Source organism: Chrysemys picta, chromosome 11, assembly GCF_011386835.1.
Source record: "Chrysemys picta bellii isolate R12L10 chromosome 11, ASM1138683v2, whole genome shotgun sequence".
Taxonomy (NCBI): domain Eukaryota; kingdom Metazoa; phylum Chordata; order Testudines; family Emydidae; genus Chrysemys; species Chrysemys picta.
Window position 1 is genome coordinate 38,902,750 of NC_088801.1, and position 19,378 is coordinate 38,922,127.

Consider the following 19,378-nt stretch of genomic DNA (forward strand, 5'->3'; position numbering starts at 1 on the left):
TAGGTGCGGCCAAGCAGAGCTGGGAGAGCCCAACCGTGTGTGTTGTGCAGACAGAGCCAGAGCGAGGGCGGTCGGGAGAGGGGTTGGGATGGGTCACTGGGGGGGCTGCAAGCGAGCAGAGGCGAACCCTATGCAGCTGGGCCAGGAGGAGAGGAGAGGGACGGGGCGGGAAGGCGAGCGCGGCGGCCGGGGAAGGTCATGCCGTAGCTCGACGTCACTTTTCTCTCTGCAGCGAGGGGGGCGGTCCCGGGCCGGGGGAGGGGGCGGGCGGGGGGATGCGGCGGCCTGAGGAGCCCGGCAAAGCGGGCTGGGGGCTGCAGGCAGGCGCCCAAATTCCGTTTCCGCCCCTCCCGGCGGTGGCCGGTGAGAGAAGCGGGGACCACCCACTGCCACGCCAGAGCTGATGCTGCGAGCGTGGGGGGTGCGGGCGGAGACACTCCACCCCGGGGCGGGGCTAGGGGAGGCCGATGTTCAGCCCTGGCAGCCCCTTCCTTCCGGCCGCGCTAGCGGGCGCGCTGCTCCGTGACAGGAATGTCCTGCGACAGCCACCGTAGGTGGGAAGAGGGTGGTGACGTTCCGGCTGTCCAGCAAACCACCGCGCAGCTCGTGCCAGCTCCGGGCGCTGGTGCCCGCCAGGCCCAGCAGGTGGCGCTGTCCCGGGAGCCGATGGCTGGTGCCTGTGACTCCCAGCATCCCCCGCGCCTCGCCTCCCCGACAGGGGCGGGGCTGAGGGTGAGAGTGCCACGTCCCTAGTGCGGCGCTTTGTGAGGAGCAGCGCCGCCTCCTCCGCCGGCCGGAGCCATGGGCGCCTCGCAGAGCGTGGACATCCCCGGCGGAGGCACCGAGGGCTACCACGTCCTGCGGGTACGCGCCGGGCCGGGGGCAGCCCGCGGGGCCGGGCCCGCCTCCCCAAGGGGCCTAACTGCAGCCGCGCCGCTCGGGCCGGCTGGCTCCGGGCAGGGGTTCGCGCGGGCGGGCGTCTGTCACGTGTGGGCCTGGCTTCGCTGGCCCCTTGGGCGGGAGGAGGTGGCCGGAGCTGCAGGGGGAGGGCGGCCCCCCCGTGCCCCGTTCTCTCGGGCGGCCCCGGCGCTGGGCCTGGCTCTGTGAGTTGCTGCCTCGCGTCTCCCCCGCCCGCCTCCGGCCCCAGGTGTGTGGAGCCGCCGGGACTGGCCAGCTCGCCAGGGGCGGGCAGAGAGGAAGTTGTTGCGGGGTCACTACAGGAGCGACCTGCTTCCCAGACCTTCATGGGGGTCTCCTGGTATCCGAGCCGCACGTTGCAGATGGGTTTAAAACACTGCCTATGACTGCGACACGATTTCGCAAAAACTGGGTTGTGTTTGTTTAAAAGTGGCGATAACTCTGCCCCCCAGCTTAGGGTTTGTTATGGCTTGTCCATGTCCAGCTTCAGCAATATTAAGTGTATCTACCTTTTCTGATATCACAAATGTTCAAAAAGCCATCTGCTGTGACAGGCAGTACCCAGTTTTTCATTCTTTGAGAACTCAGTGTCCTTTCTATTACTGCAAAATAAATGGAAGAATAAAACTGTAGTTATACAAGTAAACGATGTAACTTCATAAATTCTGGTGTCTTGATACTGTATCTAGGATACATCTGTAGAAAGGGAGGGATAGCTCAGTGGTTTGAGCATTGACCTGCTAAACCCAGGGTTGTGAGTTCAACCCTTGAGGGGGCCACTTAGGGATCTGGGGCAAAATCAGTACTTGCTCCTGCTAGTGAAGGCAGGGGGCTGGACTCGATGACCTTTCAGGGTTCCTTCCAGGTCTAGGAGATAGGTATATTTCCATATATTATTATTATTTATTGGCAGGACAACTAACCACTTACCCCTTGCTTCTCCTTCATTGTGTAAGCAACGTATGGTGTTATGCTCCCTTTGGGGTTGTGTTAAGGGGCATAGACCATGCCTACAAAAGGAAAAAAGATGTTTTTACTGTGTTAAAACCTTAAACTCTCGTTCTAATATGTTAGCTGGTCGCAGGGAACCCTAGGCTTCCCCAGGCTTTAATTCAACTAGTTAAACTGTACTTTAGAACATACTAATTTGTCTTGACTAGAGTTTTAGAAGGTGTTTATTAGATCAAGATTGCTAACATCTTGCCTCTTAAGACCTATTTGCATTTTTCACTATTGATAATGTTAGAAGCCTTAGTGTGGATGTGCTACTGGCATTTTTAATGCTGTCACAAAGCCCTATTCAGGCCAGGTCTAATGAACACAATGTTTAAAAACACCAGCAGGTTGGTGTCCAAGAGCTCTCAATGTTGTAAACACCAGTGGAGCTGAAGCAGAATGAGCAATGGCGGAAAACTTTTTTTAAAAGGCCCTGTTTTCATAAGGGAAGAAAACTGTCTATTTTAAACACTCACCCCCAGAACATTGTATCATTTTTCATCAAGTTCCATATTTTAGTTATCACATTTTAGTCAATGGAGACATATTCTGATATTTATACAGCTTGGAATCTTGGTATATTACTAATTGTTGTTCCCTTAATTCTAGCCTTTTTATAATGTTCTTTTCTTCACAATTTAAGGCTATTCCTTTCTTTAGGCGAGAATAGTCTTTATTTTCTCTGTAAAGTAATACGTAAACTAAACAGAGACGACACGAGAGCATACTATAGTTTGGACAACACATAGTAATTAGAGGCGCCAAATTTACATAGCATAAATAAGGGAAAGGGGGAAGGCAAAGACACACGATCCACTATGTATATCTTCAAGGTATCACCGTAAATTGAGGACAGGAATTATTCTCAGAAGATAGAAGGACAAGGAGGGAAAGTTTATAACATAATGCACAACTGCCTGGTCCAAAACATGCCAAATATTAAAACAGAATGTTTCCACTTGGCTGTTCCCTTTTAGGCTAGCTTGCTCCAGTGAGGTTCGTTAGTTGCTGTGACATCAACAATATATTGCATGCTGAATTGTCAAGTAGAGAAGTGCAAATTAGTCACCACAAGGGCTGGATATGCTGACCACAGGAGGGTGGGGGGGTTGAATGTGCTTATTTCTTCTCATAGCCCAGTTGGCATGGGGACAGATGTTCAGTACTTACCCTTAAAGTTGATGTTTTTATTATGTCTATTTGTAGGCACTTATAAGGATGGTAGTGTTAAAAAGCTTAAGGAGGATGGGTGGACTTACTCTGACTTCACTTGTCCTTTCCTGCCATGGTATTGTGCTTGTCTTAATGTTCAAATAATTACGCACAATTCTAAAGATTAATGCATAGAGTTTCTGATAAAGGGGCAAATTTGTGACTTTCTTCCATAATTCTGATCACTGTGTTTTGATTAGCTGTTGTGGTTTAGATTATGCTTGTATGGGTTTATCAGATACTTACTTGGAAATTGACTATGATTTTTAAAATTTAATTGATTTGTTAGTAATATGATTTCTGTAGGCTCTGGCAGATTAAGGAAAGTGCAGAGAGGAAAATGGTGAGAAAGCAGTACAGGAATTACTTTGTTATACAATCTGTATCTTCCAGGCAGGGAGGGAAACTCTGGATAACTACAGCTACAGTTGTAGTTTCTTAGTATCCCTTCATATTTCTCTCCTCTTTTTTCCCCCAAAACCTTTGTTGTTTATATTCATCAGTGTGGTCAAATACAATCTTCCACTGAACCATTGACACTGTAGAGGGTGTACCAGAAACATGGGGTAGTTCTGAAGATGGCTTTTGAACCATGTACCTGGTACATTGCGCAGAACCTGTATCTGTTTGCTGGATGAGTTGTGCTATGAACATTGATACAATAAGTAGCTACTATGCACAGGGTGTGAGAATTTTATCAGGCAAATGCTAGCTAGTGATAGATAAGAAAGTAAACTCAAACTTGGCTTTTCACTACTAGGATTTTTGGGTAAGCTTACTTTAGAACCTTACCATGGGCAGTAGCAACAGGGGCATCACTTTTGTACACATGGTATGCTTGCTTTTGGTACCATGTCTTATTAGAATTCCACTCTCTCCATAGAGGGGAGAAATTCAGAGATGCTGAAGGTTACCGGTAATTACTATATGAGAGACTCATAGAATTCCTGACTGATATAAAGGGGACGCCCTTGTATTCATTGTACTTGTGGAGTATACCCTTAAAAAAATCAGAAGGGATTGGAGTATCATCCATTGATATCTTTCACTATATATATGGCCTGCAGCCATACCACATTTAGATATGATCTCATGTAACTTTCCCATATTGCTAACTGACTAGGTCTAACCATACTTAGCTTAGAAGCATCCAAGATAAACTCATCCTACAGGCTGGTGATTTTGTACTGAGCCAGTGCCCCAGTACAAAGGAAGTGTTTCTAGAAGTATATATTGAATACTGTGCTGAGCCAGGGTCATCTTGCAGAAGAACTGTGAATCTTCTTTTTCTCATGAAAATCCCCTGGAAAACCCTGGAGCACTGGCCAGATCTCAATATGGGTAATTGTGTTCTGTGTACCTAAAATTTTCTATGCAGGATTCAAGTGGGTGTATGCTTCATTTCTCCTACTGAAATAATTTAGTATTTCAGTACAGAAAGGCTGCTGTTTCATGCCAGAGGTGGTTGGAATTTGAGAGGAGGAAAAGTGGTATGTTCAATATGGAATCATTTTTTTTTTTAAAGAAAGGCCAGCCTAAGTGAAGGGCACAGTATAACTATCAGGCACAATTTAGTACTATGCATCTCTAAAACTGCAAGATGAGTATTAGTTCATAGGTTAATTTACCCTCTGCTTAAAGAACACGAACAAATTGTTGACTGTTTGTCATCCATGTGGTATAATCCACTTTGTTATTGGAGTGGCACTCTTGTTTAAGTGTGACATGTTATGTTTTGTTTCTAATCAGGTAGACACCTCTTCATTTTAATTCAATTTTGGTATAGTATCTTCAAACAGCAAAATGTAATGTATGTAATGTTATCTGTAGAGGCATGTCAGAAATTCAGGATAATGAGGTTTGGCATAAATATGGATGTCTCATCACTGTAAATTCAGTTTATAGGCTCAGGCAGACATGATTTTTGTATTTCTCACATTTTTAGTCTCGGTTGGTAGCTTCTTCTGAAGACACCATAATATACTTTCTTTGCTACTGTGGTCAAACTTGTATTAAAAAAAAAATCTCTTTAAATAGCACGTGACCTCAGGATTGAATGAAACCTCTCTCCATGTTTCTGTGTAGTTGGGAGTTTAGGTTAAAGCCGTGTAGGAAAAATAAAATGGAAGCTTTTCACAACAGTAATGGAATGATTTAGTTACAGATATGTAATATACAGTGACAAGAAATATTGAAGAGCTTTTTCTGTTTGAAATATTTTTTCTAAAATGAATATTTTAAGGCCCATATCCTGCAATGAGCTTTGTGCAGGCATAACCCTATTGACTTCATTGGGTCTGCCTGCACGGACCAGCTTGCAGAGACCTAAAATGTTAAGTGTTTCTTGTTAACTTATCTTCCCTGAGCTCAAAATTTTTTTTTTTTTAATAAAAGAGGGCAAAGTATGAAAAGCTGAACTGTAGGTGCCTTCTGTTATGGATTCAGTTCAGATAGGGCAGGAATACTGCCTCGTGAAACTATATCTGTTTGGCTACTGGACTGTAGACGGCTTTGTCTCAATTAGATGTTGACAAATTGGAGCAAATTCAGAAGAGAGAAACAAAAAATGATTGATAGTGTTGGTGAGAATGATGGAATGAATTTATGAGGGAGGTTCAAAAGAAAGTAAATGTAGTTTGGGTGAATAACTAAAGAGGAAGAAAAGTTAGAAGGATGTTTAAAAAAAAAAAAAAAAAAAAACCAATGGATTGTTTAGAATGGCCTTAAGGGTTGACTGGAAGTCGTGGGAGGAAATTAAGCAAAGATAATATTAAGATTAGTATCCGGGAAAACTGCCTTATGGTGAGACCTATAGACTATGAAGAAATCTCCCAAGAAAACTGATAGAAGCACCATTATTCAGGCCATTTCAAACTAGACTGGAAAAGTATTCGGAGTATGCATCCTTAGAAGAGGAATGGCTGGATGATCTAAAATGCCTTGTGTATTTCATTATGGTGGTGCCTGCCAATTTAGCTATAATTAATGTTTGTATTTTCTTTATTATTATTATTATTTTGACATTTTTTAATTAATGGAGATATCCCATCTCCTAGAACTGGAAGGGACCTTGAAAGGTCATCGAGTCCAGCCCTCTGCCTTCACTAGCAGGACCAAGTACTGATTTTGCCCCAGATCCCCAAGTGGCCCCCTCAAGGATTGAACTCACAACCCTGGGTTTAGCAGGCCAATGCTCAAACCACTGAGCTATCCCTGGAAAAACCTGGAAAAAGAAATATAGACATTTGAATATATTGAATACTCAAGCACAAGAGGGGGGAAATGATCTGTTCATATGCATGCTAAGTGGGAAACATTGCCGGGGGTTGTCTTTCTAGGGCTGTCCAGGAATATAAATTTAAAACTAAAAATTATATTGTAACTTTTTCTTTTTGTGGTGAGGAGGAGAGAATCCTCAAATGTGATAAATTTGTTATAATTTAAAGTACCATATAGACTCGTTCATTAGCCCATTCGTTTATAAGCCAACCCCGCAAAATGGATAGGTAAAAATAGCAAAAACTGTATAACCCTTTCATAAGCCGACCCTTTATTTCAGGGGTTGGAAAACTTTGACTCCCGTCTCGTCAGGGTAAGCCGCTGATGGGTCAGGACGTTTTGTTTACTTGGAGCGTCTGCAGGCATGGAGCCCCTTAGCTCCCTGTGGCCGCGGAGATGCTCCAGGTAAACAAAACTACAACGTATTAGATCAGGGATTGGCAACCTTTGGCATGCAGCCTGCCAGGGTAAGCACCGTGGCGGGCCGGGCCAGTTTTTACCTGCCACGTCCACAGGTTTGGCCGATCGCGGCTCCCACTGGCTGTGGTTCGCCGCTCCAGGCCAATGGGGGCGGCGGGAAGCCGTTGGTCTGGAGTAGCGAACCGCGGCCAGTGGGAGCCGCAATTGGCCGAACTTGTGGATGCGGCAGGTAAACAAACTAGCCCGGCCTGCCAGGTTGCTTATCCTGGCGGGCCACATGCCAAAGGTTGCTGATCCCTGTATTAGATATTCAATTCAATGATTCCATAGAGTTTAAAATCATCAAATTTTGATGTAGAATGTTTACAAGCTGACCCCCGCTCTTTGGCGTGTCACATTTTTACCAAAAATATTCAGCTTATGAACGAGTATATACGGTAGTTAACTTTGGGATAAATTTCCTTGTGTTACCTTTAAACTCAGTAATATTTTCCCAAGTATGCTTTATGAACCAACCTTTTGTTGGAAAATTTCTCTTCTCTGGTATGCCTCTAGGAATGGAAACTTCCTCACATTTGCCTTAGCTTTGTATTTGCTGATTGTATAACATGCTCTTAGATTTATTAATTTATTAACCCCATTCATGTTGACAATATTCAACCTTATTTACCTCTATAACCTCTCCCCAGTAATGTTTGTCTTGTTATTGGAATGCCTACTGTGTCTTTTCCCTGAAAACAGTGTCAGGCTTCTAATTTCTTTTGTGCACTTAGCTAATTAAGGCAACAGTCTTTTCTGTTTTGATTATGTATTCATTTCTGCACTTTCAAGATGAAATGGAGAGTAAATGTCTGAAAATAATATATTCTCTCCATTTTATTACAGTTGCTCGGTATCCTTGCACGAGTAATCAGTTTGGATATGTGGTTGTATTGATTCAACCAATTTCTTTGTAGCAAATAAAGATATTTAAGTTGGCCTCAAGTGATTTACAGGTTACTATATTAGAGTACTTTTTTCCCTGCCTTGGTGCAAACGGAATCTGAGAATAAATACTCCCATGGGTTAGAAAGAGCTTTCTATTTTTTTTTATTTCAACGCTTCTTTGCTTTCTTATAGCAAGGCAGCAAATAGATGGTTATAGAAAGTCACTTTTTAAAAGGCCAGTCTATATGAACTGTACTTCGAATGAAATTCAGTGCTCAGTATGGGGATTTATTTTCTTAAAACCTCTAGATCAATTCACTTATGAAGCTTTTTCTCTTGAAAATTAGGTGTTTCATAAAGGAATTCAATAAAAACGTGTACCATGTAAGTAAAAAATGTGTACTATGCAGTAAAAAAGCTGGCAGAGATAAAATTGACTCTATCAGCTCTTGAAAAATTGCTTTTAATACAAGCAATGCATAATAGTTTTATTACAGCCTACATAGCTACAAAAATTTTTGCTTTACTTTGTGTCTTGCAGGTGATAAACTGGATACTACTTTAGCAGGGTTCCCTATAAAAGTCAATTCAAACTTTCTGCTACTGAATGTGACTTACAGTCCATGGATTTGAACTAAAATGTTCAAACTTGGGTACACGAAGTTAAGCTCCCAATCCAAAGTTAGAAACCTATATAAATTGCTGAGTGCCTACAGCTCCCATTGATGTCAGTGACAGCTGTAAGGACTTCACACCTTTGAAAATCAGACTGTTTTAGGTGTAGCTATATGGATTTAGAAGCCTAACATTAAAAATCCAGAACTGAAAATCTTGACCATTCTGTCATACAATACCCTTATAATAAAAAGTTCATCACCATCACAGAGAGGCTTCTGCATAGTGTGGAGAAATGAGCTCAGCAACTTGAGTAAACTTCTCTAAGGCCTTATCCTCGCTGCTGAAAATAGGTGTGCTTTTTATGTTGGGGTAGCTAACACGTATGAGCTATCTCAAGGTAAGAACAAAATGAAAACAAAGCACTTTAGTTTTACTATGAGGTCAACTTGGTGAATTTAACCCCTGATGTGGGTATAATTCTGACTCCACCTAGTTTAATGTGTGGAAAAACTGAAGTTCCTTGGCTTCGCTATGGCTTTTACCTTGGGATAGCTCATGCATATTGGTTACCCCAAGGTAAAGAACAGGCATTTTCTAGCTAATGAAGACAAGGCCTAAGCCTGCAATGAAATGAATAATGATGATTGTCTGGAGCAGGGGTCTCAAACTCAGTTTACCTTAGGGCCAGTGCCAGTCCTCAAATCCTCCCATCGGGCCAATGTCACTCATGCCCCCCAAAAAACTCCACCCCCCCCCACCTGCCTAAGGCTCTGGGATGGAGTTTGGGTGGGGGAGGAGGTCTGGGGTAGCGGATTGGGGTGCAGGCTCTGGGAGGGAGTTTGGGTGCAGAAGGGGTGAGAAGTTGGACTCTGGGAGGGCGTTTGGGTGGGGGAGGGTGTCTGGGGTGCAGACTCTGGGAGAGAGTTTGGAGGCTTGGGGTGGGGGATGCAGGCTGTGGAAGAGGGTCGGGATGCAGCGTTTACCTGGGACTCCAAGGCAGGGCAGGCTGGTGGCCTCCATGCGCTTCTGCCCCCAGGCACCGCCCCCACAGTGTCCCATTGGCCGCAGAGGCACTCGGGGCAGGGCGCGGAGGCACAGCCCCAACCTGCCTCTGGGATGCAGGGAGGGGCCGGCAGCCACTGGAGCGAGCAGGCAGACACTGCTCAGCTCCGCTGCACTGCCAGGGCCCCTGAGGGGGTGAGCCCGGGGGCGGCAGGTGGGGCCAAGGGAGAGACCCAGCCCCGAAACTGCTGGAGCTCCACAGGCCACATTGGGGAGGTTCGTGGGCTGGGAGTTTGAGACCCCTGGTCTGGAGTGTAGAAGTGAGCATATTGGCAGTCTGAGGTGGGCCCCGAGTACAATACATTTAAGTGCAGTTCTGTACAGGAGAGGTGGGGAAAGCAGAGGCAATCTGAGACCAGCAATAGAAACAGAAATGCTTCCAGTGGTTCCCATGTACATATCTCTCACAGCCAGTTGTTCAGTGCTTCCTGACATGTTGGCTGTGGGGTTTTTTTTGCCAACCTGTTGGCTTGCTTATTTCACTATTGAATCATGACTGACATAGCTCCATGCTCAGCACCCTACTGGTTCGTTGAGTGCTTCCATCTCAACAACAAACCACATTTCTGTGGGCCTGAGGCGGCTGTTACTAAAGGAATAGTCTGCCAATTTCCTGTAGTGTGACAATGTTCTTAATGCACTTAGGGGTGGGAAAAAAAAGTTTCTGATTCCTTTATTTAATAACCTGTTTTCCAGATAAGTATTTCTATTCATAATCTTTATAATAAACAAAATTCTCTCACTACACACATACTTCAATAGGTCTACATAGCGTACATTATACAGGCATACTGTAAGTTCATAAGTTAAAATGTGTGCTTTAGACAAGCCACTAGCTACTAAGTTGCTATATTGTGCAATTCAAATAATAAATGGTGAAACCTGATTGCAATTGAAAACAAATTATTAGTTTTTGATTAAGCTTGTTGAGATGCTGGTTTGATGCTCAGTGATTTTTCTAGTCAAGGTTGTGTGAAGAATAACCACTTTTTGGCAGAGCATTGTGAGGTCTAACACTCTACCCAATGGCAATTTGGTTTGTACATAAGAACTTTTGATGGCCACATTTGATCAATTCAAAAATTTAAGGGAGTGTTCTAGGGTTCAGTGGCTAGAACCTTATTGATTTTGGTGGAAATCAGGAAAACTGAAAGGGGATGGTGAGGATACAGCCTCTGGCATCTGGTTATTAATGGCAGCCATTTCAAATACCTCTGTAATTGTCTGTAGATCAAAGAACTGGCTGCTGACAGCCATTACCACGTTCCTGCATAATTACCCCCACCACAATCACCCCCAGTATCATCTCTGCTGATCCTCCCAATAGTTTTTAAAAAGTTGACATCCTGAAAGAGAGGACAAAATATGAGACTAGAGGAAGTGGAGAATGGGAGTGCACCCAAAGCCCCTGGCATGGGGGGAAGAAGAACTGGGAGGTACTCAGAATCCCTGGTTGTAGGGAGAATGGGAGACGACCCTGGTATGGAGGAGGAGGGAATGGTAGCCATGGGGGAATGAGGGGCTACACAGCTCCTGGCAGGGGGAGATTGGGGTCCTCTGGTATGGAGTGCAGTGAAGGGTATGCAGAGCTATTGGCATGGGAGACCCAGAACTACTGGGGGGGAGGGGGAAGAGTATGGGAGACCCATCACCCTGGTATGAGGGAAACATGGAACCCCTAACAAGGTAGGAGAATGGGAACCCTGGTATGTTGGGGGAATAGAAGGTCATTCAGTGTCCCTGGTATACTATGGGGGGTGCATGAGGGAGGCAGTGGAATGTTGCAGGGAGTCCCTGAATTAGTATTTTTACTTCCCTAAAGCGAGACCCATAGGTTATATTATAAACTATTAAAACTAGGGCTGTCAAGCAATTAAAAACATTAATTGTGATTAATCGCACGATTAATCAATAATAGAAATACCATTTACTTAAATATTTTTGTATGTTTTCTACATATTCAAATATATTGATTTCAATTAGAACACAGAATACAAAGTGTACAGTGCTCACTTTATTTATTTTTATTACAAATATTTGCACTAAAAAAGAAAAAAATAGTATTTTTCAATTAATCTAATACAAGTACTGCAGTGCAATCTCTTTATCATGAACATTGAATTTACAAATGTAGCATTATATAGAAAAAATGCACTCAAATAAAACAATGTAAAACTTTAGAGCCTATAAGTTCACTCAGTCCTACTTCTTGTTCAGCCAATCACTCAGACAAACAAGTTTGTTTACATTTGCAGGAGATAATGCTGCCCGCTTCTTGTTTACAATGTCACCCTGAAAGGGAGAACAGGCATTTGCATGGCATTTTTGTAGCCAGCGTTGCAAGATATTTAATTTTAATACCCATAGAATTGTAATTTTTCCACTAAATCCCCTTCTATTATAACTTTTTTGATAGGTACAAGAAAATTCACCAGGACATAGGGCTGGACTGGAGCCTTTCTTTGATTTTATTGTTTCTATTAACGGTTCGAGATTGGTAAGTTCATTGCATATTGTAGCAGTCTAGTTGCATGTAAACAATAAGTTTTTGTTGTGAGAATCTGTTTTTGCTAATCTTTGAGTTCATATTTTACTTGAATTGTTTTATCTAAATTGGCAAATCTAAATATTTAAAAAGTTAGTCTTGAGTCACTTACCCAGGAGCTTGACTTTCAGCAAAACTTAAACTGGAGAACAGCATTTGTCTTGATCAAAACCAGGGTGGATCGATTTAAATCGCTAAGTAGAAAGCCTCCATCTAAATTATCCATTTAATCATCTATTTGTACTTCAGTTATTTTCTAACAAAAGGTGCATTCTTGTTGATTGACATAACCTTTGAAACATTGTTCATTTACAGCTAAATAGAGCCTTTACACTAGATTTGGTACATCTTTGTGATACCGGGGAGGGTGTATAATAACAATATACATTTATTTAAACAACTATATAGCTTATTATTTTCACATTCCTATTAATTGTACATTTTAGTATGTTAGATTTTTCCAATCACCATTTTATGATTTATATATTTTTTTAACTATTTTTTGGAAAACACTGATTTTTATCCACTCTGATCAAAGCTGCTGAACTTTGGTATCTTGACATGCAAATATTATCGAACAGGAATGAAGGAGAATTCAGTGATCCAAGCTCTCTCTCTCTCTCTCTCTCTCTCTCCCCTCCCCCCCCCCCCCCCCCCCGAGGGCAGGGTCCCTTCCCATTTTAACAGATCCTGAATCTTCTGTAGAGAGGAGAATAGGTGAAACATACATTAGAGTCTGTCTGGCACTGGATTTTGGCAGGGTGGAAGAGGAAGGCCTGGCTACATCTCACCAAGACTCCTCAAACTCTGCCAGAGCTAGAGTTTAACTAGGGGGGAAATAAGAATACTTGGTGTACCTGAACTCACTTTTTCAGATCTGTAATTTGATCCTGGCACCTCCCATGTGGTACAGGCCACTTGCCAGAGAGGGTAACAGGTCCTGTGGGACACGCTGGGTAAATGGAACTTTCCACATGAAAGATCGCATGCATTCTGCAATCGCTGAAGTGAATCTTGTGCACTGTTTTGATGCTGCTGCCATAACTAAAGAAAAACTGCACAGGTGCTTCTCTCTGACTTTGAAATAGCAGGTGATTGAAGATCAGAACTTCTAAAAGGAGAGAGAGGGCAGCCTTAGTAGAGCCACATCTTCCAAGGTTTGTAATGCAGGATAGTGTAACTGCATCTACACAGGTTTTTCAGCGCAGAAGACTTCTAAGCCTATGGGGGAAATAACAAGGAGCTTCTTTGATCAAAGTGCAGTTCTGGTTGCATTCTATGTAGGTCCAATGCAAGCAAAGAAAATAGGCACTTGAAGTCAAAGTAAACTGGAAATATAATTCAGAAAGTTTTCTGAACCATAAGGCTTGTTTTTGCAAAGGAACACCATATGCTAACATTGTATTGTAAATGTAAACATTTTACAGCCTTGAACTAAATGTCTGGAATAGTTACTTTGCATATTTGGATTATTGCTTACATCTGGAAGGGGTAGCTTTTGGCTATTGAATTGCTATTTGCAATACCCTGTTGTTAGTTATGGAACAACTCTTTTCCCCAAACCTTTAAAAACATTTGTTTTAAGCCAAGTCATTTTGGATTCCAGTGCTTTTATTTTGCAACTAAATAAGAGCTAAAATTTGGAACTAGATTTGGGCTCAGTAGTGTGTTCTGTATGGTTTTTGAATAAACAAATTAATGTAAGATTACTTGGACTGTTTCAGATCCTATAGCAGCAATACTCAGACCTAAGTGGTTTAGGAGCCAAATTAGCAATCCACATTACCCAAAAGAGTCACAGTAATGTGAATTTGTTTAATTTATTATGCTATATATATTCATATTTAAACAGTATGATGGGGAAATAGTTTTTATTTATATATAAATACTTATGCTGTGAGAACATATATATTATAAATGCAATTATATATAATTATTCTCACAGCAAAATGACTGACCAAGTATTATTTTATTAACTACATTTGTTAATAACAGTAAAACATTCTGATTGGTTAATAATTAAATCAGTGTTTTAATATCATGTGCTGCAAAAAGCCACAGGAGACACCATTAAAAAGCCACTTGTGGCTTGAAAGCCTCACTCTGAATATCACTATCCTATAGGAACATTAGTCTATCTAGAAAATGTCTATTGTGAAAGCTTGCTTACTTTCACAAGTCCAGAAGAAACTCTCTCTGCACTTCTGGAGCAAACAAAAAGTAACCCTACAGTTAAAGACTTTTGTATACAAAGTGATTGGAGGCTTAATAATTACTTACCATGTTATGTTTATGTACTGCATAAGACAAAGCATTGCTTACCAATGCTAGATTCCTACCACATTAAAGCACAAAGAATTAATTTCCTTAATGTTGAATTGCTTATGTTTGGGTGATTTGTGTGTGTAAAAATCAAGACAAAACTTTAGGTATATTTCTTACTGTGAATATAGAAGCTAAGGAAATTACTTGATAGGAAACTCTGAGGAATTGAAAAAATTTAATATGAAAGCCACTGTAGAGAAATCCAATAAATTCTTCCTAATCCTAGTGTTCTCTGTATGACCTTTGAAATGCAAACTTGGTGCTATAAAATTGAACACTTCTTTTGTTAAACACTATAAACCAAAGTAATTTGTATGTGTACTTTCAGAATAAAGACAATGACACACTCAAGGATCTGTTGAAAGCAAATGTTGAAAAGCCTGTAAAAATGCAAGTGTACAGTAGCAAAACGCTGGAACTGAGAGAAACATCAGTAACTCCCAGTAATATGTGGGGTGGACAGGGCCTGCTGGGAGTGAGTATTCGTTTCTGCAGTTTCGATGGAGCCAACGAAAATGTCTGGCATGTATTGGTATGTACAATCTTTTAAAGGCTTCTCTACTGTAAAAAGTCATGGCCTACAACTTATCATATTGCATTTATTGTTAATTTTTAGCTGAAAATAAATAACAAACATGCACCTGTGGAGTGGGAAGGCTAGCTATTCAGTGCCAAGTAATTTATCTCCAAGATTACTAAAAAAGGTTGTCTAGAGAAACAAGAAATGGTAGGCCAACTTAGGGATGTGGCTCCCACTCTTTTAGTCACAGGGGTTCTTCTGCATACCTTAGTAGTCACCGCAATTACAAGTAAGCAAAGTCACAGAATCAGAAATGTAGGACCGGAAGGGACTTCCAGATGTCATCTCATCAATCCCCCTGGACTTAGGCAGGACCAAATATACCTAGACCATCCCTGATAGGCGTTTGTCTAACCTGCTTTTAAAAACCTCCAATGACAGGGATTCCACAACCTCCCATTGCTGACTTATTCCAGTACTTAACTATCCTTACAATTAGGGTATGTCTACACTACCCATGTTACAGCATGGCTGTGGCAGCGCTGTGACATGGGCAGTGTAGACACGCTTTATCGCTGGGGGAGAGCTCTCTGGCAATTAAAAAACAAAACAAAACCCACCCTGAACGAGCGGTGGTACCTTTATCGCTCCCGGTGATAAAGTGCTGTCTATACTGGTGTTTTTCAGCACTAAAACTTTTGTTGCTCAGGGTATGTTTTTTCACACCCCTGAATGACAAAAATTTTAGCACTGAAAGTGGCAGTGTAGACACAGCCTTAGATTTTCCTAATATCTTACCTACATCTCCCTTACTGCAGGTTGATCCAATTACTACTTTTTTGTCTGTCCTTAAGTGATTCTGGAAAACAGTTGATCAACATCTTCTTTATAATAGCCCTTAACATATTTGAAGACAGTTATCAGGTCCCCCCTCAGTCTCCTTTTCTCAAGACTAAACATGCCCAGCATTTTTAACCTTTCTTCATAGCTCAGGTTTCCTAATCTTTATTTTATAATTTTATACCTCTCCTCCAGTTCGTTCATATCCTTAGAGTGGTGCCCAAACTGAACACAGTACTCCATTTGAGTCCTCACGAGTGCTTTGTAGATCAGGACAGTTATTTCCTGTATCTTAAATGTGACATTCCTATTAATGCATCTTAGGGTATTAGCTTTCTTCACAACTGTATCACATTGTTGACTGATATAAAAGTTGTGATCTACTATACCATTATTTTATTAAAGAAAGGAAAAGAAACATGAATGTGAAACAGTCATTTCTGTTATCTCTTCATGGAAAGCTTTAAACTAAGACTGTCTATACTGCCACTTTCAGCACTAAAAGACCACCATATTATGTCCCAAAATTATTGGGAGTCCAGTCTTGGTATATTTTTACATTACTAAAACATTTTATAAATGGCAAAATAATGTTCTTAAGGGCAATTGCTTCCTGTCTGGTTATTGATTGCCAATTTATAAATCATTTTAGGTTAAGTAAGCAATTTTAACCAAACTCTAGGAAGTCAAAGTTTTTAAATCTCTTGCTTCGAAGAAGCTATTTTAAGGAGCTGCCTTAATACAGGACAACTAACGAATATTAATCTTAAATCAAAATTTAAAACTCTGTATCTCTATTTACCAACATTTAGCTCCTGTCCTGAAATACATGGTCTAAACTATGGGGCTTGCAGGAGAAATTGTTAATGTCTTAAGTGACAATAGCATTTCAATATCTCAATCAAATCCTTACAGGAGTTTTAAATCTAACTATTTGGGCAGTGCTTTAACTTCCTTGTTGAAGTCTTGGGGATGTTGTCATTGACTTCCTTTTCTTGAGGCTTCTCTTTTGTTCTTGTTAGGTTTGTGGCAGTTTGCTTGTAGAGACAAGGTGTTTGAATGTGTGCGTTTTAGATGAGAGCAGAGAAGAGTTTTATACCCTTCTCCTGTCATAGCTTTACTGGAGGCCAAGGTGCATCTTTTTAGAACTGGGTTGGACTCAATGGCTTCATGAGTTGGTTTTGTTGACACCCTCAGCTCCTGAACATTCAGTCCCTTTAATGAATGTGTAGCACACTTCTAAGTGCTTGTGGTTTTTTTGTGGCAGGAATCTCTTAGATAACCTTTCATGTTAGAGGTTTTATTTATTTTTTTAATTCTATTTCTGAGATTTCATTAGGGTTCAACAGGAATTTAAATTCTGTTTTTAAAAAGTTCAATGCGCCTGGTCTTAAAAAGCTTTTAAAATGGTCTTAACATTTCGAGATTACACAGAGCTCTTCTTCGGGTCTGGTTCTGTGTAAGCTCAAAAGCTTATCTCTTCCACCAGCGGCAGTCGGTCTAATAAAAGATATCACCTCTTCCACCTTGTCCTCAAACTAGAAGAGTTACTAAGTTACTGTCCTTTTTTCACAATCTTTGAAGAGGTGATTCTTGTTTGGTGAGGAGTTGCTGAAATACTGCATCAATATAAATTTCTATTTTAAAATAGTTTCTTAGATAGGTAATTAAGCATTAATTGACCTTGCTGTGTTGGTGTGTAACCATTTCCTATTCACATAACAATTGCATTAGGAAGTTATGACATTAGATGCTTACTTTAGAGAAAATATTTGTGAATATACATCTGAAAGAGGCTCGTGCACTCTAATCATCTAAAGAATTACAAGATTTTTTTATTTTTGAGTGGAAATGTGTTATAAGTAACATTTTCTGTAAAATATTTCCCAACCATAAATGTTCTTTTACATTTGAAAAATGAAGATGTTAGTGTGTTTATGAAAGAAACCCACTTTACTCCTAGTTTATGACTGGGATAACACATCCCTATTCACGACCTTTTTGTTTTTTGCTCTTAACACCATTTTGAAGTCAGGACCAACTATTTGCAAGAAATGTCGTTAGGGATAAAACTTTCTTTGCCCATTGATGATTTATACGAAAGAAGTATCCTGCTCTATGGTAAGGTTTGCCTATTCAAGTAAATGGTGTTTTTCCTAGTTGCAACAATTACTACTTGAATTCAAAGTTGCCTGTGGAAAATTCCATACAACACACAACTACTATTTGACACCTATACACATCCTTCAATTCATAAAACAAAGGCAAATAGACCAGACTGTCAGGCTGCAGTCCAAGGGTCATAAACAAGTTCTCTCATTTGGCTTGTATCCAGTAACGTTTTCTCAAGTATCATAAACAGTGGAGCAAGGAGGGGGTGGTGCAATTGGTGTTTCAGGCCCTCAAAAGGGGGCCCATACCATCAGCTACAAATACCTGTCCCAAGTATCATAGTATAACATAAAAACAATGAGGGGGGCCAATTCAATCAGGGTGGATGTAGTCCATTCCCAATAATTGATGAGGAAGTGTCAATGCTAGGAGACAAGTATCAGGGGGTAGGCGAGTTAGTCTGTATCCATAAAACAATGAGGAGTCCGGTGGCACCTTAAAGACTAACAGGCTTATTTGGGCATAAGCTTTCGTGGGTAAAAAAATCCACTTCTTCAGATGTATGGAGTGAAAATACCAGGAGAGGGAAAGTTGCTTTTGTAGTGAGCCAGCCACTTCCAGACCCTATTCAAGCCCATATTAATGGTGTTAAATTAACAAATGAATTTTAGTTCTGCCGTTTCTCTTTGAAGTCTGTTTTTTACTTCAAATTTAACACCGTTAATTTGGGCTTGAATAAGGACGGGGAGTAGCTTACTCACTACAAAAGCAACTTTCCCTCTCCTGGCATTGACACCTCATCAATTATTGGGTGTGGACTACATCTATCCTGATTGAATTGGCCCTGTCAACACTGGTAAGGTAACTCCCTTCTCTTCATGTGTCAGTATAATAATACCTGCATCTGTAATTTTCACTCCATGCATCTGAAGAAGTGGGTTTTTTACCCACGAAAGCTTATGCCCAAATAAATCTGTTAGCCTTTAAGGTGCCACCGGACTTCTCGTTGTTTTTGTGGATACAAACCAACACTGCTACCCCCGATAGTATAACATAGTTGTAGCTACATCCTAAAATTCAATAAAGGTGCAATCTAGTTTGTGATGACCTAACATTGTAAGACTACATTATAATTAATACTAATTTTTGCATAAATATTGAGGTCTCTCCACCACATCCTCCAGCTTGAAGACTGGAGTCAAAGCATGTGTGTGGCAGGGGAAAATAGTGACAAAACAGAGATCCACATTTCTGTGGGATATCTTATCAAATCTTATATTTGTATATGTACTGTTGTAGTAGGAATTTTGAATATCTTACAGTATCTTTTAAAATGGGACTAAGTGTAGAATAAGTATTTGGAACATTTTACATTTTGTGTGTGTTAATTCCTTTAAACTCAAAGTTTGGGAAGGGGCTTATTACTGTGTTTGCTAATACTTTGAGGATATTTAACTTCTGTAATTTTATATCTTGAAACTAGGAAGTCGAATCAAATTCTCCGGCTGCACTAGCAGGTCTTAGACCACATAGTGACTATGTCATTGGAGCAGATACTGTCATGAATGAGGTAATATAACTTCGAATTTCATTTATAAGAAGCA

The 19,378-nt window shown here is 41.2% G+C and overlaps 1 protein-coding gene across 1 annotated transcript in view; it reads left to right on the forward strand.

The window, feature by feature from the left end:
* Positions 1 to 304: 304 nt before the first annotated feature.
* Positions 305 to 19,378, forward strand: part of GORASP2 (golgi reassembly stacking protein 2) — a 34,432-nt gene continuing 15,358 nt past the window's right edge. The window contains exons 1-4 of the mRNA XM_065560782.1: positions 305 to 864; positions 11,849 to 11,929; positions 14,631 to 14,834; positions 19,258 to 19,344. Coding sequence (XP_065416854.1) covers positions 802 to 864; positions 11,849 to 11,929; positions 14,631 to 14,834; positions 19,258 to 19,344 — 435 coding nt within the window. The 5' untranslated portion in view covers positions 305 to 801. The remainder of the gene's footprint in view (positions 865 to 11,848; positions 11,930 to 14,630; positions 14,835 to 19,257; positions 19,345 to 19,378) is intronic.